Consider the following 25,979-nt stretch of genomic DNA (forward strand, 5'->3'; position numbering starts at 1 on the left):
CTTAATTCCGTCATACTTATAGGGCGACTTTCCTTTTCAAGTATTCATATTTGAAGCTTTCATTTAGTTGGACAGCGAACAAATAGATGATTTTGTTAGCACCTTGGTGGCTTCCAACATGTCGATTCCTATACAAATATAAAACTTATACGTGTTAATTGAGGTTTGATTGGTTGGGCAGATTCTTATTACATTATTATGGACATAATTATGGATATCGATGGACAATACTTTGAATAAAATACATTATATCGATTTTTCACATTAAAGCATCAAAAACCAAAAATTTATAAGTTTAACCCATGCTAACAACAATGATAGAACATGATTTTTACTCAACTTCCTGTCTGTAATGTCTTCCTGTGCAGAAGGTCCGTAATACCATCGACATATAAAGTATAACAACGTTACACGGACCAAAGACGGGACTTTAGAATGCAAGGAGGCTGATGAATTATTAGAGGATTTTTCTCACTCCATTTAGGGCTATTTTCTTTGGTTCATATAGCGAATAACCAAAAAAGTTCTCGAGGTCATCTATTACAGCTATTGCTAGTATCTATGTATGTTTATTAATTTCTCCTATTTGAACGGCCGTTTAGGTGGTAAAGAACAATATAGACTATTTTACGTCAGTAAATTGTTGGTTTACACTTACTACTATGTACTATGTTGAATTAAAAAAAAAATGAAAAATTGTTCTTGTAAGTAATAAATAAAATTTCGAACATATCAGATCCGAAGCACAGTAACAGTTCTGGACACATACTTACTCAAACCTTCATCTCAATTGAATTTCCTTCGAATATCGACCCAAAATACGAATAAATCATCAAAGCTTTGATGCTTCCACCCACAATATGATGTTGACCGCCCTGTATACGACACGTTATTGCACCCCATCCCCTGCAACACAAGACCAAGCGATGAGTCACGCGTTTTCAAGTTCGTAGAAGACCCAGAGTCCACCGCCGCCGCCACCCCAGCCCAAATTCCATTCCGTTCATTCAGCCCGCGTGTATTGTGTCTATTAAAAACGTCGATAAAAAAGAAAACTGTCGGCTGGACGATATAATTGAAATATAATTTCGAAATTCACGCTCGACCAGCACCGCGATACTTCCTGTACCGAAACCTGATACGGTTTGCTGATTCGATTAGATGAAGCAACAACAACCGTACGACAACAACAACAACAACGGCGGTAGCAGCGACGAATAAAAAACGTCGTATTGATTTGTCGACGTCGAACGAGAAATAAAAACGTCGAAGAAACGCGATACTCCCGAGAAATTATCGTTGGTAGTTGTTTCGAGTATATTTTCGTTCTGTCGGGAATGTTTACTGTTGATAAACTGGAAGACTACAAGACATTTAATACCAGCAGGATGATCGTAATTATTGATGGGGCATGTAAAAATACTAGAATAGATCTCAGAGGTTTTTCGGAGTTATTTTGTTTTTATTATGCGCATTGTTGGAGAGAATATATTTTTTATTCATTTTATTCGAGATTTTTTATATATTTTAAAGTCTCCTTTTTACCAACGGGAATCTGGACTGGACCTACTGTTTAACGTGGGCGCCGAACCACGGTCTTCGACATTAAGCCTTCCGACTGGCGAGTAACCAACTTAGAAATCATCCCAAAAGACATCCGGTCTTACCCAGCCTGGTTACTGGCGTGACTGGAATCATTTTCCTTGTCGGATTTTGCACCCTTGCCTAGGACAATCAAAAACATAAATGTATGTCCATGCCCCAGCAGGATTCGAACCTGCGACTATCGTAACAGTTGGTGGACCGTCCTGTCCCCTTTATTCAAGATTAAACACGAAATATATAATTTAACATTAATTCCTCGTTAAAAGTCGTCATGTTTGTTTTGTAGAGCATTATTTTCATTAAGCTTGAATTGGAAGTGATAACGATATTTAGATCAATGACGGGTACCGAATAGTCACTGCTACTTTCTCTTGTACGACTTCTAGCTATTATTAGTCTACTTGAACAGTTTCCAGCGTTAATAACTGCAATACGACATATTAATTATATAAATACTACGGTATTTCACTGAAATATCATGTAAATAAAATATATTATACATTAAATAAATGCATTACGTTGGTCTTCAGGAAACTCCAAATAATGAACTTCAGAGAGAATAACAATTTAGTTTTTCTTTCAAAAACATATCACATCAATATGATTTCTTTGTGATTGAATTTTTGAAAGAAATTGACAAATTATAGGGAAGCTGAAATGACAAATTGAGTTGTGAATGAACATGAATATTAATCCCAGTAAGAATCTGTTAGTATAAACGTAGCTAAAGTGAAACTAGGAATATAAACTATAGCAGATAATGTAAAATGTTACTTTATCCATCTATAGTTATCCTACGCTGTTTTAGGATATGTTAAATTTGTTGCTAATATTAATATTAATATCATCGTTCCCAGTGATTATGAAATGATGTGGTGTGTAAGCATGTACATTTGATAAGAATATGTAAGGAATGGGTACTGAAATACTACTAAAAGTGCGATACTACATAATAATATACCATATTTAACATCAGCTTTGTTTTTTTTTCTTTCGTTGAGAAACAATAAATATCCATTGATATATCCTATAATTTTGATAAGTGTGATCATTTTGTGATGAACTGTTTCTCAAAAAGATCTTCTCAACTTTACTTTTAAAGTTTGAATATTTAAGAGAATATTTCAGGGCGATATTTCATAATTCTAACTATTTTAAGGTACAGCACAAAAGTTTGTGACGTGATTTTGAGAAATATTCAATATTATGTCGGAAACTAAAGGAGAAAATTGAAAATATGTCAGATCCTTAATCGGCATTACACAATATGTCAATGAAGTCCAAATTTAATTAATAGAAATGATTCTTAATTATATTAAATTAACAATATTTCATTAAATCAACAGTTGTTACTACGGAAGAGTCGTTCACGAACGATAAAGTTCATTATTGCATCCCTGCAATGTCATGGAAATCTAATTACGCCACTGGGAGTGGTGGCGCTTTGTACACGAAGCGTTCCTCTATTCAAAGCCCCGCTTCAGCTTTTGTTAATGGCCATATACAAACAGCGGATGATATTTACGCATAGTGGCTGGGAACTCGACATTTTTCCAGCAGATGACCGAAGTTTAATCGCTGAATAATTGAAAATTGATTAAAACACGGCGAGATAAATATGAACGAAGAAGAAATAACGAGGAACATCGCGAATTATCTGATGCAGAAAATCGGCTCTTATACCTGAAGCACCTGATAATCGATCAGCGAATGACTAAGGGGGAGGGAGACGCTCCGAACAAAATGGAAATGAAATAAAAATTGCTATCGTTACTCGACGATCAAACAGAATAAAGATAAATCGCGTTACTAAATCAATCGTTCTCTCTGTTCGTTCGCGTTTTCTTACAGTGAACACGTAACGTTTTGAAATAGAGAGTGAATGGTATCTTCGGGGGTGGCCTTCGCTCCCTAGACAACTGAACAGACGGGGTGATTCGACGTATACAGTATACAGAGTGGTTCAGTTTTATGGTCTTCAGAAATGATTATGTGATTGTTATTTAATAATTTTTGTAAATTTAATTGTTAAAGATGTTATTAAAATATGTTATTTACCTTAGGTAGGACATCTACCATTTAGGACATGTTATCTTCCTTCTATATACACTTCCAATGATTCAATATTGAGGTCTTTTCTTTTACTTTTGATACTGTCCAGCTTTGTTTCATCCCTGACTCTCGTTCTATTTTTACACCATTAATTTGGATAATTATTACTTCTGATTTTCATATTCTCATGAGATCAAATTCCATCTGTTTAAGATTTTCTGTGGGTGTGACCTATCAACTCTATTTGACATTTATTTATTATTTAATCTATTAATATTATAAACTGGATTGGATTTAAATGGGACATACTAGTAATCATAAAAAAGGGGATAAAGTAAGGATGTCCGACAAAATTCAAATAATAAAATGTGTATCATTGATGTAAGTAATGAATTGACATTAATAAACATGTAACTAATTGTCCATAGACCAGAATGTAAAGTATAACAAATTAAACAGTTATACCGCAGCAAAAGACTTGGGATTTCTATTGTAATGGTTTCTAAGTGAGAAACCTACCTTAATCTTTAGACCCAGGCCATATAAATTATAATGGTATAAAGGGAAAAATATAATCAACCAAATGCTGTTATAATATTTGTTATATCATAATAACTGAGACATTTCTCTTATTGATTGATTTAAATGCGCTTATTACATCAGTTAACATATATTGATTTCGTTGTCAATTTTCAAATTCCTGTCGGTTAATCAGGACATTATTTGTCCACTATATTTCAGTGTTAATAAAATGAAATAATGCAAATAACAATAAGTCTAAAAAACTCTCTTTTACGTTAGTAGTTCTATATAGCTAAATAAAGAAAACATATTTTTTTCATTGTTTATATAGTCTTGTAATCAGTCTTATTTTGTTACTATTCAATAATATTATTTCGATTTTATATAAGACTTCTAGAGTTTAAATAGAGCAGTTGTGACTTGACACTCGAAGAAATTAGTAGAGATGAAAAGGCGTTCTGAATGTATTTCCAGCTATATTTTTACTCTTTTGTGGTGCTTTAAGGGAAACTGAAAATAACTCTTAAAGCAGACCATCGCCAGGACGTTACGTTAACCATTTTAACGAAATGCTTTATTAGCTTGATGACTACCAAATTTTTTACAACAGTTGCCCGAAGAAAAAAGGAAGAAATCTGCGACATCATCAACATCTGGCACCCTCTCGACTGTTGTAAAGCAATAAAGTTCGGCCCATTGTCTCAGGCGCATCGTAACGATACTGTGAATTTGGGTGCAGTAAAAAGCAGACGGTTAATAATCGACAATTCGGTAGTTGACGTTGCAAGCAGGCCAGGCGGTGGACTAAGCAGCCCTCGAACTGTCCTTAATTGAATTAAATGACCGAGAGGGGGCCCAGATAGTTCTCTAGTTCGCCCGCATAATGTTCAACTCTGGCGCACTCTGTCGTTAACCTATAGCGGATCGCGTTTAGCTTGATGGCCGTTAATTGAACCACAAATGTGCGAGGAATGTTCGGATAGTTTGGCGATGCCACACAAGTAGCGATATCACGACAGGCTTGTTAAATCGTGAATTCTGTCCAGAAATTTTACGTTCATCTAAAACAGTGCGAGTCATAACTCAGTGTTGAAACCGTATTTGATACCAGTTTTTTATCTTCTACCGTTTTATTTTTGTTCTGTAATATATTTCACTCTAAAATTACTTGCCTATAGTTTCCTAGTTTAATTATTAGTATCACTAGTACTAAACAGATAGAGGATGGGTTATAGAGTACTAAATTGGCTATATATTCTATTTAGAGCTAGTTGGAGTATTTATAGAGTATTTCCTTTAGTTTATAGAAGGCTTATGATACGTCTAGAAAACTAAAGCATATTTAATGTTCTTCCAAGGAACGTTCATTAATATCTGTAATTCTATGAACTTAATCGATTGCCTTGTTGTGTGTTTTTGTCTGTATCTGATAATCTAACTTATACCTTATTATTGGCCTTATTATTTTAAGAATAATTTAGTCAATAGAGAAATAAGTCTGTAAGATTTACGTGGCTTTGCTGTCATGATTTCTAGTATGCAGGTATATATTTCAAGCTTAAAGCTGCGAAAAGTGGATTATTATTATTAGCTTTATTATGATTTTTCTAGGCAGTTCTTTTAATATTTGTCTAATGATCAGATCGAAACGTAGCGTTTTCTTATATTCATCAAATATAATGGGACACCATAATGTTTAGTTATGAAATATTTACTTTTTATCACTTCCAAATATCCTGGCAGTACAGGTAGGCAAGTTGATGACAATGCCCCACAAATATGTCACCTTTATTTATAAATCTATTGACTTTATTATGTCTAACGAGACATTTTAATTGATCTCATAGATTTACATTAATAGATAGATTAAATTGGCTCTATCAGTACCGGCGTTTTCTCTGTAATAAAACAACACAACCAAGAGTTTTGATCAGTTCTCAATATGTTTTTCTTACATATACAAGACATATATAGTTAAATTAATAAAAATTAATAAATATGGCGGTTTAAAATAACAGAATACTAGACAAGCAATTTGGTTGTATATTAAAATCGTTGATTACTACTTGTCGGCCTGATTTCTAGTACAGTGAAAAAATTCGAACGCAAACTTGTCTTGTTTTGCGCCCCCTTTCGGTCTTAATGCCCTGAAACCGCAGTGGTCGTGGTAATTGCGACAGTTGAAAGGTATCTAGTTGAAAATCTCGTTCTACCACGGGCTAAAAGCCACGTTTATTATGCGAAATTCGCCATGGATTAACAGTGTTATGAGTTATTGTATTGGAGACTCTAATTTTGCGTACAATTGCCGGAAAATATACAAGCATGTAAGACCGTTCACCGTAATTTGGCTCGAAGCGTGTTTGAACGTCAATTTTCGATTTAACATATAAATTTGCAAACAGTCAAGTCATATTTATGATTATATCTATTACACGTAACCAAAAGTTCGTCATATAGGAGTTTTAATGACAAATGGTGGCTTGCTAAAGCGTCATGATGATTCTGCACCAGAAATATCTGTACAGCGTTGGTGGAAACATAAGAATGTTCACAACATAGGTTGGGAAACCGTAGGATGACGTTATATGTGATTGCTGATACCTTAAGTAAGTATTTATAGTTTTAGAAGAGTATTTGAGCCTGTGTAATTAATACTGAACCAAAAATAATAACGCATAGATGAAATAAAACGCTGTTTGAAAATGTTCAAGCCAAGCCAAAAAGATGTAATAGGCAATAGTTTATGTATGCCTAAATTAAGAAAAGATTGTCAGCTGATTGGATAGTGTCCAGTAAAGATGCCAAAAACTATCAAGAACAAATTATTCTGTCAATAGTTGTTGCTGTCATCTATATTTGTTGACGTGACCTAAGCTTTAAGAATGGCATTTGAGGATGAGGATTTTAACAACTGAATACAAGTTGGCAAATTAATTAAAATCCTTAGCCAAATGTAGGCGTATTACAAGGTAGTATCCACGGACCAATATTGTATTTCTTCTATTCGATATTTCTTCAACGATGTTGGACTATTCGTTACGAGTAACACTATTAAGACAACTGTAAATAGAGCACAACCATCTATCAATAACACCAGTCAGTGAACTAAGAAATGGCGAATAAAATCAAATACTATGAAGTGTGAATTTCACGTACAACAAAATAGAGTACCTAACAGTGATTGTTGGTTCTAGAATAATTGGACTGATATTGACTGATGGTGATGGCAAGCTTAAGTGGAAAGATAATATTCAAAGGAAACTAGACTTACTAAAGCATAGTTCTTGTCATTAAGAAGTAAATAAGTACAGATAAATAAATTCTTACAACTCAGTAGATTTTTTGGCTTAGAATATGTTATCAATCAATTATATCGTACTCTCATCAACACCGTATAGTTACTAATGAACCATATAAAAACCTCTTTATTCTAGAACATAAATATCAAGGTTATTAAACCAGGAAGGGCTTAAGAAACGTCTAAAAGAACCGTTAACAATAAAATCGATCATCTGAACGGACCCACATAAACAAAACGATTTTTCCGCAATAACGCAGGTCGTTTTTCCTGTCGGGAAATCGGTTTTTTAGGATTTAAATTCGGACGGAGTCGTTTCGGACACCCATTCGCCTCGGAGGCTAAATGGGGCGAGGTCGAGGCAGTGCCGAAAAAAAGGCTCATTTCCATTCTTTCCCCGCTATTAAATGGGACAATTTGAAATGATGAGTATTACAGTTTCTCTGGAGGAAAAGGCGCTTAAAAATCTACGACCGATCCATGCGAACGACGATTAGTTTGTGTTATCGATGTTCTTTATTGGTTCTGGGAAACAACTTTCGAAAAGAACGAAATTACTGGGTTTAATGGGAAAGATTTGTAGGAAATATTCTCGGTGCATTTTTCGGAGTTTATAAATTACGATTTTTTATTGGATTTTGGAATAATGATTCTTCAAGGGAGTTACTTGGAAAAAAAATTATTTTGGTTATCAACATTTTTTCAATATTAAATTTTGTACTTTGTTAAAATAGAAAGGGAGTCCTTATAGGTTAAATACATATAATCTCATTTAAGACATATTAAAATAATATTGGATCGCCTTATTTGTAAGTGAATAACAAATGTTGTTTATGTTTTAAATTGTCAAATTTCATTGACTTAATAGTGACTTGATATGAAGTAGAAATGGATTGATTTAAGAAGTTATAACTTTTCAATGATTGTATTTGTGTACAGAGAACAACTCACTTTTTCGCTGTATTACTATGGGATAAGAAACATCCTCAACATCTTATTTTAAAAAACTACAGATTTTAAGCGCTTTTGCAAACCATACAGCTTTAGGCGTAGAATGGAGACTTTTCATTAGACCGTGTATTAGTTTGCTCCTGAATAACAGAAGACGATATGAGGTTGCACTAAAACATCAAACAAATTTGTAAACCAAAACAAAGTTCTTAGATTAAATACTAATGTTTATCTCTAAGTAATTACTCAATCACAAGCTGTACGATAAGTTATCCAACATTTCACCTTAAAGAATGAAATAAGGTTACTAAGTCACAGCAACGTGCAATACAGCTACTGGACAACACGCAGGAAATCAGAAGATTAAAACGAACCAAAACACACGAACTAGTTTAGTGTCTAATTGTGACTCTTAACTTTAGTTTAAGTATAATTTAATTTTAATTTGGGAAATACGTACTGATGTAGAACGTGGGGCAAAAGTTCCGCTACCGTTTTGATTGCCTACAACAAAAGATAAGTAAGTTTGGTTTTCATAAAAAGTTTATTTGGTCTTTTTTCGTTATGATTGAAAAGTTATATCGGCTAAATGGTTTTCTCTCTTTTTAAGGGATTTTTCATGACATCCTGCAACATCTGAGGCTGAATTTTATCAATTTCATGAGGAATGTTGTCTTTAAGATGTTGAATCATTTGGGACTGATTCACATAAACTTTTGATTTTAAACCAACCAACCAACGTAAAGAAAAAAATATAGGATAGTTCTTTATGACATTTTAAATTTATTGAAGGAGTAACAATAGCTATGAACGAAGTTAAATGCCATGAAATCTGGACATATAGATATGACGTAAAAAAGATAGATTTTATGATAATTACTATAATATTAATAACCATTTATGGTTGAGATCACTGTTAGTAAAGAAGAAATTAACCAAATCTTGTGATACCAAAGATGAGTATTTTCTGTTCTCTTTTATTGAGATATATAATAATTATTGTCGCTAATCAAGGCATTTTCAGAGACGGGAGTTTATTTCCCTTCAAAACACCAATATTAATTAAAAAAAGTCTGCCTGAACGGTCCGTAAACATGGGCGATCGACAGTAGAAAATATTTAATCGAGCGGACTTTCCACGTAACGAACGAAGAATTCCGTATCAAAATAAACGCGACCGTTATTAATAGAAGTTGATATATTTTTACTTCATATTTGCCGTTTTCACTTTTGCGGGATATGTCTCTCATCGGGTCCCGGCCGAGATATGGCGGAAAGAAAAGAGAACGTTCCGCCGCGGCCGCCATTATTATCTCGAGTCGCATTCAATCAACCGCGTTAAGGCACTGACGCCGTTATGAAGAAAGGAGAACGCCATAAATAGATAATAAATACCCAGACAAACCTGGCCTTCCGCGTATAACGCTAAATCGCACCGCGGCACGGCGTTTACTTAAACTTTGAATATGTTTTCCTCGATCGTAAACTATGCCTTTTCAGCTATTTATAGTTCTAAAGTTCAATTGAATAGTTGGGTCGTTTGTTTTATGAAATGCTATCGCTGTGCTACTTAATTTTTGTAATACTTCCTAGGACGTATCAGGTTGTTCAATTAGTCTTGTGTTTCGATAAGAATATTGGATTGTATGTCTTGGAATACATTTTCAATAATTTCTTTCACACCTTTTTTGGATGTGTAAAGCAAGTATTCTCTACCAGTCTAATTGCATCTAGTTGACCCAAGTGGTAATCTTCAGCGAGCAAAATTATGTTATCGTCCCAACATATTGGATTCCTACTACCCCATCACTCTCACAAAAGGCATAGAATACAAATATATATTTTGTGTTTATAATTTAATTACTTTTTAGAAATGTAATTTGTATTTATATTAGTAAGTAGTACTACTGACGCCATGCTAGAGTTACAAAATTGTTTGTAATTTTGTTTTTGTGGACAGGGACGGTGCATCAAAAGTGAAGTTAAAGTTAGTCAGTTTCCTAAATGAGAAAAGCAATGTGTTTATATATTATAACACAAGTGTCACCATAACTTTTTGAAACATTGTTTTCTTTAGCAGGTTTAACTCAATCTTCGACAAGAAGTCTGATAACACATTTAAAAACTTAGTTTTATTGAAAAAAATTATTCTTTTACTGATTAATAGGAATAGGATGGACTGGATTAGTTCTAATCTATTTACATAACCAAACACTTCATTATGTTGAGTACTGTATATTTCGAATTTTGAATGAATCCTTTATATATGGTATTTTAACACGGTCGCTGCTAATCAAATACATTAGTGATTAAAAGATATAATTTAATATACCATAACAGAATTATATATAATGGGAATGAATCAACTACTAAAATAAGATAAAACAATATTCATTAGAAAAACGAGACAAAAATAATTAAGTAAATGTTACTACAAACAAACAAAATATCTACTCAAGTAAATTGAGAAGTTAATAGAAATAATTGAACGACCATAGACTAATACAAATTTTCGCTAAAACTCACAAAATAAAGAAAAAGTCTATTCAGATAAATTATAAGAGGTCACTCATGGCTAATTTTTGCGCAGTCTAAACAGTAACCAGGATATCCAGGACATGCACTTTTTACATTGCTTTCTCATTACCTTTACTGCTGTCTTCTCCTCTCATGTTCGCTGATATCGCTCTGGAAGCAGGTTTGGACGAAGCCTTTAGTAACCTTTTTATGACAGACCTTTTATGACCTTTTTCTATATCCTTTTTATGACAGAAGTAAATTAGGATACGATTGCCTGAATATGAAGGATATTGTAAAGTTAGGATACGTTTCATATCTATTTTTCCACTTTTAGGATGAGAGAGCCCTGACATATCGATATTTTTTCCCGCCATATGTAATTCTGTAATATATATGAATGAAAAAGGAAAAATCGAAACCAAACACGTAATGCCGCTAGAACTGTACTTGTACACTGCTAATGCCGAACTAAATACAAGGCTTAGAAAGACCACCTCACATATAACACGCTGCAGCGTAATTGACGTCCACTGAAAGCCACACATTACGCGCTAGCGCGTTATTGGCGGCGGACATGTTAAATACATGTCAATAGTATTTTGTAATTTCTATTTTATTTAAGACAACGCGTGTATTTGGTCCAGCTTTGCTATGGTTTTCTGAAACTTTTCTATCGCATCAATGTCGAGACAATCCAGCTTCTCAACAACGAAGAACTAACAAGACTACTCAAAATAACCAGATATTTCAAACTAGTAGTAATATTATATTATGTTGGTACCAAAACAGTGCTAGTGAACATGTCATTATTAGTGTAAAGAAGTTATTAGAACTTGAGGGATTCTAGAACTATTAGATTTTAGTTTTGACTATATACTTTATTTTTATCTATATATGTTTTATTTAAAAACCCGATTTTATACAAGAAATTTACATGATAATATATTGAGGAATGATACATAGGAAACAAACAGTGTTTTATTGTTCTGGTTAATGATGAAATATTTGAACTTTTCGAGAATATATATATTGTGCCCGAATAAATTGCGTGGGAATGAAAACATCGGAGTACGGGTTCGGAGATCGCGTGGGGACCCGTGCACAACACCCAGATACATAAACCGGAGAAAGAGTTGTCGTGGGTGGTCGTCGGACCGCCGTGGACACTTGAAACAGATCTCTAGAGACGCCAAACTCCTAAGGAATGTCGATAAGCGAGAAGTAACATTAAAATATGGACTTTTTTAAGTGTCGCGTACGTACAGTTATGTCAATAGCGGGATGGGGATTACGGCGAGGCGTACCGCGTTCTTTACTAGGAAGATGATGGGTGTTTGTTTACTTTTCCCATTCCATCAAAGCATCTGTTGCATCAAGCATCATGGGAACCTGATATTGTCATTTTTTCATCATTAATAATTTGAGTTCCTCAATTTTTCCTTTGAAAACTGAAATTCTTCTGAATTACACTGTTTCTACTCAAATTTCTATAATTCCCAACATATTCAATGAACATTTGATGGTTTTATGCCTTGAACTGTGAGACTTTTCGATAATCAACGGAATATAGTGTTGTTCAAAGCATAAATATTTCCTAATTCCATTAGTAAACGGCTAGGAGACTTTGATCAATATCAATCCACATTTGATGATCTCACAGAGATGATTTTCCCAAACCCAAGAAAACTTTCTTAAAGAAATCTTTGAGTAACTGTTTTATTTCTTTCATAAATTGTTTATTTTCGTGATAAATAAGTTAATTCCTGCTAATATGAATTAACTTAATGCTTTTCTCCATATTAATATGCAAACAACTTTTCAGTCAGTATTTACTAAACTACTTGACGCCATGTACAAAAAAACGTCGCCAACTTTTTCCTCGAGTCATTATTATTGAATATTATATAATTAACGATCCGAAAGGGTTCCTTCGCGACAACCGACCGGTTGTCAATCGCCGATTCGCAGCGAATAACGATCAAAAAGTGTTTAATAACGGGCAAGTCGATGGCAAATATTGGCCAACTTTGATGAAAGTTTAATAGATTTATACGAGAAAGGGAACTGACGAAAATAAAGTTGGAAACTTCACCCTCGGATCGGTCGACAGCCGATTTAGGTCTTCGTTAATTTCATCCGGCATATTTTTCCCTTGCTAACATAAGCTCCTTTGGTGATGACCGTTTTTGTTTCCATTTTGTCGTTAAAGCAATTGAAAGGAATAGGTTTTTTAACTAATTATATTATTATCGTTTGATTAATTACTTGATCCAAGGTTACTTTTCATTTAGATGGAAACCAACTATCCATAGCTATTTTTTGGTAAAAAAAAATTCTTAATATTGAACTGTAATACTTTACACTTGTAATAATTTAATTAAGATACAAAAACTAACTCATATACTTTTGTGACAAAATCGATCTTTTAAATGGAAAAAGTAGCTTCCAAGAATATATGGACTAATATTAAATAACGACCTGAACAATGGTATTTTAAGAGTATCTGATGTCAGAATAGTTATTTCAACAGTGGTAGGACTCTATAAATAATGTTCGACTGCACCGGTGAAGAATTGGCGCTTTTACCTGCGATTTTAGTTCTCATATGTTTTAAACACTTTTCTTAACAAAGTATGAACTTTATTAATCAATTTAAACTATAACTTTTAAACCAGATGACTAACTTCTTATGTACATGTCACTTCATTGTTACCGTCTTTCCTACTATTAACTTTTTTTAAACATTTTAAAGTATCCGTTTTGAACAACAAGAATATTTGGACTGGACTTACAGTTGTACTGATTAGTGACCAACCTGAGAGACCATCCTAGAAGACACTGTTACCTAAATACATTTACAATTACAAACAAAAAGTACATCTAGGCTCCATCAGGATTCGAACCTGCGACTATCGCAATAGTAGGGAGACTGTCCTGTCCCCTTCACCACTGCGCCAATGAAGCCTATTAACTTACTGCTAAGCTATGCTTGCAGACTAACTTTCTTTCCTTCTCAATCAGAGAAGATAGAAATATTGCGAATCTGCACCCGACTTAACTAATAATAATGTCTTGTATATCTAGATCTTCAGCACTGTAAGAATTGATTATGATGCTTGAATGAATGTATCAATTGAAATTAAGGTGATACACATGTTTGATACACATTATTCATTAGGTTATAGACTTTTATCAACAATATATAATGTATAATGACGAGAAATGAAGAGTGGGATAGTATGATAAAGAAAGCTTTAAAAGACAAGGGCATTGGCGAATAAAAATGGGAAAAATACTTTTAAAAGACACAATAAATTCAACAGGGAAAAAGGGTACAGAGAACATGACAAACTGAAAATATTAGAAAAGTGTGGAAGATGGCAGTGTGGAACATACGAGAACTGACTAGTAAGAAGGAAGAACTTTATGGTATCAATAGTATTTCTATTATATATATATATATATATATATATATATATATATATATATATATATATATATATATATGTCTTTTTCTAGATAATCGCTGAATATGAAGCTATATATAAGCTGAATTAAAATTTGTATTGTGGATATAATCTTTTATAAAAAGACCAGATCAATACATCGATACCTTGTTTCATCGGGTCCCAATAGGAAATCGGCACACGGTGGTCGTTTAACCTCTCTGCAACGACGTTTCCTGTGGAAGGGACACAGTCTAGTCAATAACCGTTATTTCCGGTAGATTACGACCGCGGCGCTGCTGTGAATGTGATACCGCGCGCCATATGAATGAAGAATAATGGCCGCGTGATGGCCCAAGAACACTCCCGACCATCTTGTACTCATCACGATTTTATTAACGCCCCGCCATTACTCATTTAAGCCCTCGTCGTTCCCGAGACATATCGTTTTCTCCGAGATGTATTATGTCAAGTTATTTGTTCATAAATCCATTCGAACGCTGCGTATGACAGCTCCTCCATCAGGATATTGTTACGGACGAGCCGTCGTGTCTTTTCAGCCGAAGAGATATTTATTCGAATCGTCATCATCGACCAATTCTATTTGGCTTTGCAAATTATGGACGTATCCCCGAGGACCCCGTATCTATTAAGATTCCGACATTTCTCCTTATCCTTTCGCCGTTAATGAAGCGATTTCCCGTATCAATTAGGTAGCAAACCGTCCCGAAAGATCTCCGACTAATTCGATCCGCTCGAGCGAGTGGGAGACTGTCCCTTTGACAGATCGATCCCACGATCATCATCGTCGAATAAATCGACCTGATAGCGCGTTTCCTTTCGGCTCGACGAAGGCTAATGTTAAAACTACCTCTGGCTTGTTTTTGTTCTTAGCGATTTTGTTGTAATACGTAAAATGCTCCTGCCGTGGTTTCGTCTCAAAGTTTTGTCAGAGTTTTACGCATATGCTCATGGGACTGGCAGTAAAAGTTTAAGGAATATATTGTTACGTCTTCAACGAAAATGCCCGAGGAGTACCACCTATTCGTCAAACGTAGAACTAAAACTTCGACACCATTTTAATGTTTTATGCTTTGTAAGAACATAACCGAATTTTAACTTTGCATTGTTGGTTTATCCATTAAAGTTCTAATCCAATTTTGGCATCGTTAATAACGGAAAAAATTGAATATTGTGCTGATTAAATGAACATAAAAGTTAGGGAAATATGGTGTACTGGGTTATTCTGTTCCTTCAAGGATAATGGCGTGTAAGGGGAATAGTTCATGAACAAGTTGCTATTCAAGCCTTGGACAGTGATCAAGACTAAGGATATTCAAAAATTGCAATTTCTACAGGAGGGTGGTTCATTGAAAAAACTATCGGGTGTCAGATTTGTTAACAACAAAGAATAAAAACACACTAAATGTTTATTATAAGATTTTAGGTTCAGAATCAAAACACTGGCTTGGGACTGGTGGTAAGCCTGACTCTCTGTCTCCAAACAACTTCGAGTTTATATATAAATCGACCAAAAAAGTGTCTACGTCATTTTTTTTATGAATTACATCAAACTGGTTAAAGAATAAACTCTGATTTTCATTACCAACTTACATATATAAGAAATAGTTTTTAACAGGGCGATCCTCCTACTGTTGCGATTGTCGCGGGTTTGAATCCTGCTGGGGCATGGTCGTAAATTTATGGTTGTGATTGTTTAACATTTGTGATTGTGCTAGACAAGAGAGCAAAATCCGACAAGGAAAATGATCCTAGTCACGCCAGTATCCAGGCTGGGTAAGACCGGATGTCTTCTGTGATGATTTCTGAGTTGGTCACTCGCCAGTCGGTAGGTTTAAAACTGAGGTAAACCTTCGTTGGTAAAAGGAGACTTTAAAATATATTTTAAAAAATGTTTTAACAGTAATTATAAATCTGTTTTTTTTTCTTCTTTTCCATGTACTATTATATTCAACTGAAAATTAATTTTTGATTATTTTATTAGCTATATAAAAAATAAAAACTCAAAAATGTAATATGCTGACCATGCCTCAGAGTTCATGTAATGTCTAAGATCTCAAGTGACTAATTTAGACGCACGTGTGCAGGAATACGGAAGATTTTTCCTGAAAAAAGCCGGACCGTACTTCCCTCATACAGATTGTATGGCTTTCGATGGCACGCGGTAACTTTTTCGTAAAAACGTGTTTTTACTGCCCGGAACGGTAGAACGAGGAGATCCCCCATTTCCCCCAATTTCGGAATTGTATTTTTGTCCTCGTATTTTCCTGTTTTTACACTCCGCAGTCCGAGGTTTGTCCAATTACGCCGTAGATATACATTGTATGTTGGAAATTTGGAGGAAAAAAGGCCAACATTAACTGTTATTGGTTCAAATGTTTTATGCTTCGTATGTTCACATTTATTGCGTTATATTATTTTATCTTAACGCCACAATATATCGACAGTATGAGAAAGTAAGAATAAATTATCAATTCTTATTATACTTATTATACTTATTGAATATGGAAATAACATTAAATTAAACAAATAATTTATTAGCATAATTCGTCTATTAAGCTTACAAATATAGAAAAATTTTATATTGATATATAAATTATCATATATACTACCCTACAAAATAATACAATTTTATGGATTATAATATTTTGGCGGATGCGCCACCACTATCATTGGTAGTCAAAAAAAAGTTATATAATGCAAATTTGTCATAATAAACAAACAATATTTTAACGATAGTGACATCTATTGTAAATTAAAGAAAACACGATATCTATGCAATATTGACAATCCCAATAACGTTACTTTTTATATTCTATCTAGTTTTCATGTGTGTTCTTTATCGTAGTTTTGGGTAATAACGAGAACGAGTTCGGCGACAAGAACTTATATCCAAAATAAAGTCGTTATACTGAAATCTATATGCGACGCCATCCGTATAAAAAAGGCGTTTCTAAGCGGGACGTTGGAAAGTCAACCGCATTCCGACCGAATTACGTTTCTCGCCATCACGACTATCCACCAGGCCGAGAGCTGATAATAAAACGGCCGGTAATTTGTCGGAATAACCCTTGTCCGAAAGCCAATTTTAAAAAGCATCCCGAGGGCAAACCTCCGGGGGATATATGTCTGGATAGTCGACGACGTATCCAGCATCTATCGGGCGGGCACTGATCGATCAGGGTTAGGTCAGGAGTGGACCTTTTCCTGCTTTTCATCGGGTTTTGCTTCGTGTTGCTCAATTGAAATATTATCCAGCCTTTCGTTAGCCATTTCGGTGTTTTTCAAAGCATATTTATTCATATACATGTCAAATACTTATAACTTTTCTGGCAAAGTCATCATTTCGTCACTACAGAGCTTCTAATAATTTTGAGAACATTTAACAGAATACATGAGTGACAATACATTTTTGAATGTTTTATTGACTGCTACCTTTCAAACAGGATACAGTATAAGAAAAATCGTTATTATTTTTTCCTCAAACTTAAATAATCACGAATTGGTTTTAGTAGCAGTTTAATCGATTGGCAAACGTCTTTCCGCATATATATTGAATATATATTCAGTCCTACACGGCGGGATGACATCCAATTTCAGGACTCGATCGTGTCAACAGCCCCCAGAGTGCAAATATCGTAAATATTCCTGCACCCCGCCGCCACTATTCCTCTTCAAACACGACGAAGCGCTAAAACAACATCGCCAGAGCCCTTATCTCCATTGAACCAGCCAGCTAGCATTCGTCCCGCGTGACGAACTGACTTAGACGCGTGCCATTTACGCCGAATCTACCCCTCTCAGCCCTAGCGACATTCGCGACTCGCATTAGACGAATACGCTAAGGAATGATCATTTTTAACCGTTTCTTTTGTTGAAAATGAGCTGCGCAACCTATTTTTTTCGGGAGAGTTGTCGAGAGTGGGAGAGGTAGGGAAAAATATGGATATTTATTATTTCGTCCCGTATTTTTTGCGTCAGAGTTGGGGCGGTTATTTATTGCTTATGATTGCATTGCTATTGCAGGGGACGATTATGGAAATGTAGTTGTTGAGGATGCGAATGTGGATAATTTACATGATAGATGTCCCAATTTTATTTAGGTTACTATTTTTATGGTCTATCCAAAATAACAGAGAACTCACGTTATCTCAATTTATGATGTGAAAACGTCGCAATGTTGACGTTAACATTTTACGCGTTTTAATTTATTTTAGTTTTGATACATAACAACATTCTAATGTTAATAAAATAATGAACCAAAAATGTTATTAAATACAATTTATTTTAACATTATAATACATGTAATGCACATATTATTATTTTATTATATTTACAAGTCATTCCTTAATAAGAGCCTTTGCCGACCACTTGTTGGTGTCTATTCGTTTGATTCTTGTCTCTAACATGAAGAACAATATATCAATGCAATGTAATGAATTATTAAAAAAAATATGATTTATAAAACCTCTACTTAATACTCACAGTAGTAATCAGGAAAGGTACCGAAACGACGTTTGTCAGTTTATAACCTCTTGTTTTCACTGAAGATCTGAAGAATTTTGCAGACATTTGACAACCGAGCGATTTTCGCAGGCTACTTCGGTTACATGTTCCAACGTATTAGACAGCATTGGATCTCTTGTTAACTAGAATAAAATGAGAAAGAAAATATCGTCTGGTATTAAAACAAATTTACAAACTGGAATAGGCAATACATTATACATATTGATGGCGTGAGTTCACTGCTATTTTGGATAGACTATCTGTTGGTTTATTTTTTTTTGATAGTTCGATGATGGTAAGCATGATGAACCCTCTTTTTTAACGCTAACAAGTATTTTCATCTTTTTTCCAAAGCAATTGTTAAAAGCAAAAACAGGATAAAAAAATCGGAACCCTATTTATTTTGCGACGTGTTCTTTCCCCGCTTTACCATAAAATATTCGGAGAAACACAAACACACACAAAGCTGGTCAGCGGGAAATTACCAATTCTGTTTTAACGGTGGGGTGATTCAGGACGCTCCCAAATTTCGGGCTGTCCACGTGACAAACACGAGGGTTGAATTAACACGAATATTTAGGGTGAAAGCCGCGCCCTGTTCACTCTTTCCCGATCTATAGTAGATTTTTATCATTAAAACGTCAAAAATAGTTTCATTAACCGGTTCTTCTTTGAATGGTTCATAGAATACTAGGCAGGGAAGGGCCTCTGGCTTACAGTACAGTATATTTTCTCGGAAATCCATTTTAAAGCTCGTTAAACACACTTCATAAAATCATAAGGTTACGCAAACCTCATAGGAAATCAGGGAAATCAAACGACTGAATTTACGGGAGCGGGAAAGGTTTTAATCCAACCTTCTCCTTCCCTCTCTCCCTCTCGCTCTCTCCTCATTTCCCTCCCGGGCTCGAGTACGCGAAGTTAGGACTTTCAGCTTCTGAAAGTAAAATTCGAGTCAGTTTTTCTGGTGGCCTTTCGAGGTCATTCAGGTCCCATAATTCGTAACAAATTGTGGATCCTGCTGCATTTTTACCGAATTTTTTTCGACGGTTCTGCAGCATGTCGACAGAAGAGCCGGATCTCTCCAGAGAATCCCGAATATATTTTCCCCGAACAACGAGGTCATCGATTTAGAGTGCGTTGAAAATTATCGAACATAATTTGATAAATATTTTGCGAATGTTTTTTATTTTAATTTTTTTTTTTGTAAATTATAGTTTTTTATTCTTCATTGTTTCTGTGATGACCTAAATGAGGCTATCCTGATATGGTGGAAGATGAATACTCTATAATAATTTGTGTAAAAATAAATTAGAGTAACTCAATAATACATTAATATAGTCTATCCAAAATAGCAGTGAACTTACGTCATCTCAATTTATGGCGTCAAAGCATCGCAATGTTGTCGCACTTAACTTTGACATTTAATTTATTTTAGCTTTGATATATAACAATATTTTTATATAAATGAGTTCACGGCTACTTTAGATGGAACTATATGTATATTTCTGTAAAATAACCACGGGATATAGATCAAATTCACCTTGCAAAACCGCAAAAGAAAGTGTTGATCAGGATCTCTAATGGTTCGAGCTCAGCGAATTAGTTACGCCGTTCCGAATGCGGCCGACGTCGCCCGACCGGCGTCGGTCGTGCCGCCCCAACAGGAAACCGTCCCGCGAAGGCAGGAATACGAGGCAGCAGGATCCCGGGCAGTATGACGTCACACGCGGAAAGACCCTGTCCTGCCGTCCGCGTCAAGCCCGACTTTTACCGATCCGTCCAACGCCACCATCCTTTCGCTCGGTGCAGGACGGCGTTCCTGCTGCCGACGAGCCAGCAAAATATATCGTAAAACACGCACAGACAAAGAGGAAGAAGATCAGGACGGACGACGGACCTCGTAGATCCGAGTGCAGTGTCCTGCGGGAGCATGTGGTCGCGACAGTGAAATGGTGCAGGAGAGGAGGACGTGCCGGCATCGCTTGACAGTGCGCTCTGTGTTGTTCCCACCGAATCTGTCATGTTTAAACACTGGAAATTCGGCAGCAAACAGGTTGGTTTGGTTGGATGATCGTTTATTTTGAGAAACGTCTCTGTCCCTAGGTCCTACCACAAATCACCAGGCAATATATTAAATCTGGGAAAATCCCTAACGCCATCTATTGTTTGCAGTTAGTTTAAATCACAATTTGAACGTATTACAGAGTCAATCCTTATAGATACAGTTTTAAATCAGTTTAATGGCTTGTCATTAAACAAAACAAGTTATCGTTGGAAGAAGTAACTGAAATACGATATTTAGTATGTAAAGAACTGGTGATTTTATGGTGAAGTGCTTTAATAATCTTCAAACAGACATTGTTCACTCACTCATTCATTGATTCAGATCTACACACGCCGTATATATCAAGTATTTGATTTGATTTCATCGTTTTTGTTGTTGTCGACATATTTTTGTTTATATCTCCACGTTTCCAGAGAAGTGGTGAGTGATCTTATATTTTCATTTTCCAAATTTCAATTGTCTCTGTTTATTATTATTAGTTAAATCAGGAAAATATATGACATTGGCCGAACTGTTATCTTATGTATGTATTAGTGTGACCAAGATTGAAAATCACGGCACTGTTTATAGAATATTATTTGAAGACTTGTGCCTATTTATGTTACTTATGCTGCAGTCATCCTGTTCACCTGATTTAATTCCGCCAAACATTAAAAGATACAGAGTGAACTGTGGTAAATCTCAGACACTTTTTTTTATCTAAAAGAGTTTATTGAGTTTTAGAATGTAGATTAACATTTATAATTTCAGATCCCGTAACCCTCATCTTCCGTCGCCATTTCTTAATGAACGTTTTGTTTTAATTCAACCGGGGTTTTTGGATTACTGTTGAAATTTCCCCATAAAAACAAATCGGGACGGAAACAGATTAGGGTTCAGCGTCGAAACAACGTTATTAGGTTATATTCGTTAAGCTCTTGGACCTTTCGTCCTAAAAACACCCTTAGCGTTCGAACCGAACGTCTCAAAAAGTAAAATTTGGCTTGACTCCCTGTGTGCTTTCGTTAGATTGCATTAAATATGCGAAAGGAGTCATTCAATGTTTCGAGATTGCATTGAATATGCGAAAAAATCATTGATTCCGTCATCAATAGATAACGAAACCACAAAATCGTGCTATTCATTATTTGTAGTGCGCTATCGATTGTCAATTCGAGAAATGATTCATTAGATGCGACGCGGTGGTGCTGGCGGTAGTGGTTTTCGTGACCTAATCGCCGGGTACACGCCGCACATACTGATACCGAGCAATAATCATCGAAGCCGAAGATCGTTCAATTCAGGACAGGTCCTCGCGTAACGGGACACTGCGGAAACACGCTAATTGCCGTCGCCATTTTCATTCGCGAATTTGTTCAGGCACCAAACGCTTTGACCTCTCTCGACGATACGTTGACCGCTACTTAGGAAGTAAACAAACGCTGTTATGTCACACCGTGTTGTTTTTTTCTCTCTCCTTTTTTACTGTTTCGCTTGTCCGAACTTATTTTGGATATTCTCCAACAACAACCGGGTTTATTTAGATTTTAGAATATCTATCTTGTTATATAATGCAAGTAATGACCTAAAGATGATACTAGATGATGTTTATTTATACAGTTTAACACTTTTTTGGAGCAAATTTAAATTTATTTGCAATTACATCCATTAGTATGTCCACCGCGAATACTTCTGAGCATCTGAATCATTTTAAAATAAATTAAGACCGATACAATGCATATAAATCATCATCATATAGCATTTGGTGAATTTCTTGAAGATTATTTTTATTCTAAATTTAGTAATTCACAAAATTCTTTTTAAACATGATATTGACAAATGACACTAGTATCAATTCTACAGGAAGTTCTGTCATTACTTAAAATGATTAGGCGCATGACAAATAGGTTCAACTTCAATATAAATATTAACAAATTTGATACATTCAAAACAATATATTTGTCACCTAAAATGATCTGTCCAGATAGAAAAGAAACTAACGTTATACACACAAATCAGCTGTAATGATGGCACATAAAACATTAAATACGTTCTTAAATTTCTCGAGATACATTAGGGACGCCAAATTTGAAAGGAGATCCGAACAGGAACCGGAAAAAGACGCTTCTAACATACAGAACAACTTATTAAGTCGTTCAATCTCTCATTAGTTTTCACTTCCACACTTTTACGAGCTCTTTTATAAGCAAAATAATATGATATTAATTTTTTTATGAATGGGTAATAGAAAGAGGACGAGCTAAAAAAACAGCAACCTAAAAAAAACACGAAACAAAAATATTTTCCAATCAATTCTTGTTCATAACTTTTAATGGTTTTTAATAAGTCACTGATAGATAGCGAAAAATAATTTTTATATAAAAATAGTAATGTCCTGTAATGTATAGTTATAACAGGTCAGTTGATAAGTCCGCGGTCTGGCACATAGATGGCGCTACTAGAATTAAATCCATATGTTTTTTAGTTAGCCCTAACCCTCAAAAGATGCGTGTATAAATTTGACAGCTGTCGCATCATTAGATTATGAATTATAGCATTTTGAGTGAAGTAATTTTTGTTATTGTGAAAAAAATGGATAAAAAGAAATTTCGCGTGTTGATAAAATATTGCTTTTTAAAGGGAAAAAATACAGTTGAAGCAAAAACTTGTCTTGATGCTGAGTTTCCGGACACTGCCCCTAGGAAAATCAACCATCAAGGATGCTAAGTTTAGACATGGACACCCAAAAGAGGTTGTTACCGACGAAAACATTTTAAAAATCCACAAGATGGTTTTGAATGACCGTAAATTGAAATTGAATGAAATAGCAGACACTCTAAAGATATCAAATGAACGTGTACATCATATCATTCACGAATATTTGGGTATGAGAAAGCTCTGTGCAAAGTGGGTGCCGCGCGAGCTCACTTTTGACCAAAAACAACGACGAGTTTATGCGTCGATATGTGACAATGGATGAAAGGTGGCTCCATCATTTCACTCCGAAGTCCAGTCGACAATCATCCGAGTGGACTGCTCCAAAGCGTGGGAAAACGCAACAGTCAGCTAGCAAGATTATGGCGACTGTATTTTGGGATGTACATGGAATAATTTTCATTGACTACCTTGAAAAAGGAAGGGCTATCGACAGCGACTATTGCATAGCGTTATTGGACCGTTTGAAGGACGAAATTGCCGAAAAACGGCCGCATTTGAAGAAAAAGAAAGTGCTGCTTCACCAAGACAATGCACAATGTCACAAATCAATGAAAACGATGGCAAAAATCCATGAATTGGGCTTCGAATTGCTTCCTCATCCACCGTATTCTCCAGATCTGCCCCCAGCTACTATTTCCTGTTCTTAGTGCTCAAAAGAATGCTCGCTGGCAAGAAATTGTCGTCGAATGAAGAGGTGATCGCCGAAACTGCTATTGTAAGCCGGTGACTTTTCAATTGACCTGTTATAATATTATATCATCGAAGCAATTGATGGTTGTTTTTATTTACAATAACGCGACTAGACAAGAATTGTAACTGTTTTAAAAACAAATAGTGGCTCATCAGCGTTTTGTTAATAAATACATATTGTGTATGTGCCAGAGGTTCATATTATTTTGTTCATCCCCTGTATATTGAAAGCCATTAACTTCTATGTCAACTATGCGAAGGTACTATTGGCATTGTCACAGATATTACAGACAAGATATAAAGTAACCATCGAACAATTTAATTCGATTCTCATTAAGATGGAGATGGGATTAAGATTCGAATCCAAACGACGTTAAAATTTACTGTTGATATCGACGGACTTTTCCTCGAGGAAACTTTCGCCCGGGGGCGATTTAATTGAGACGCTGGATCGAGAATTTCTCGGCGATCAATCGATCGACCTTAACGATAATGTCGACTTCGTATATGGCATAACAAATGATCGGGTTCGAATTAATTTTTTCCTAACGAGATAACAACATTCCGGTCTGATTTGAATACTTGGGCCGGAGAAGAGGAGGCCTGAAGAAACTAATTCGGTAAAGGTGAGGTGAGGGGTTCACTCAGTGACACGTGTCAGGACAGGAAACGTTGAAATTTCGGCCAAACGGAACGTATTAGGGTGCATTAAATGGCGGGATTAAGTTTCACGTCCAGTGACAACTGAGACAGCAGGAACAGACTAGAATAGATAACGTTCTGACGTCTGCAGGAAATGAGGGATAGTATTAACAAAAAATATATATATTAAGGAGAGGTCTGGATAGCTTTTGTTGCACTATTTGATAACCCTTGGATGAATGGTTAGACATTATTTCTAACGTAGATGTTTATCTATTTCAGGAAAATTATCATCACTACTAAATGCTGTATTATGTTTTAAACATGATTAAGTCATGCTCATAACTGCAAAAAAATTAGGAAAAATTCTTGACATTACTGAAAGTATTAAAATATTTTAATGTAGAGACATGGAGTTTATTTGAAATTTATGAAGATTAAATAAGTTACAGATAGCTAGATTTATGTATATTATTTCGTTAACACGTTATCAAAGTTCGAATATAAATAGATGTCCCTATAAATATTGATATTTTTAAAATTCTTTGACCTGTGCCACAATACATTATTTATTCTATGTAGTATTTGTTTTGTAGTGTCTATTTACTATTCTGCAATATTGGAACATTCTGGTAGAAATTTAAAGACATACTGCTTTTAATAAATTCTTATAATTTCATAATAATGCATATTTAATGCAAAAAAATTAAGCTGGTAGTGCATTTTATTACTTAAAAGATTAAGCTTTGATCAAAAGACGTTTTGGTATATTACTTGTATCAATTAATTAATGAAAACTGAGAAGCCTACGAAAAAGAGTTGACCAGATTGTCATGTCATTGCTGTATCAACTCTTAATTTCTGGGATGTAAATCCCTTTTTTTTCGTTGTATTTGTTACAAAAATGCAATGCCAAAAATGCTTGACCATTATTTTTATCACACGGTAACTACTGACA

At 34.9% G+C, this 25,979-nt stretch overlaps 1 protein-coding gene across 6 annotated transcripts in view; it reads left to right on the top strand.

Moving 5' to 3' along the window:
- pico (ras-associated and pleckstrin homology domains-containing protein pico) overlaps positions 1–25,979 on the top strand; it is a 209,224-nt gene that overhangs the window by 169,407 nt on the left and 13,838 nt on the right. The window contains exon 1 of one of the 6 annotated variants that reach the window (XM_076414053.1): positions 20,845–20,980. The exons of the other annotated variants lie outside the window; for them this stretch is intronic. Within the exon in view, the coding sequence (XP_076270168.1) occupies positions 20,948–20,980 (33 nt within the window). The 5' untranslated portion in view covers positions 20,845–20,947. Of the gene's footprint in view, positions 1–20,844; positions 20,981–25,979 lie in introns of those variants that run through there. 6 annotated transcript variants of the gene reach the window in all.

Source organism: Rhynchophorus ferrugineus, unplaced genomic scaffold, assembly GCF_030347505.1.
Source record: "Rhynchophorus ferrugineus isolate W39M unplaced genomic scaffold, kcgeb_rfMv2 rfM9, whole genome shotgun sequence".
NCBI classification, from domain to species: domain Eukaryota; kingdom Metazoa; phylum Arthropoda; class Insecta; order Coleoptera; family Curculionidae; genus Rhynchophorus; species Rhynchophorus ferrugineus.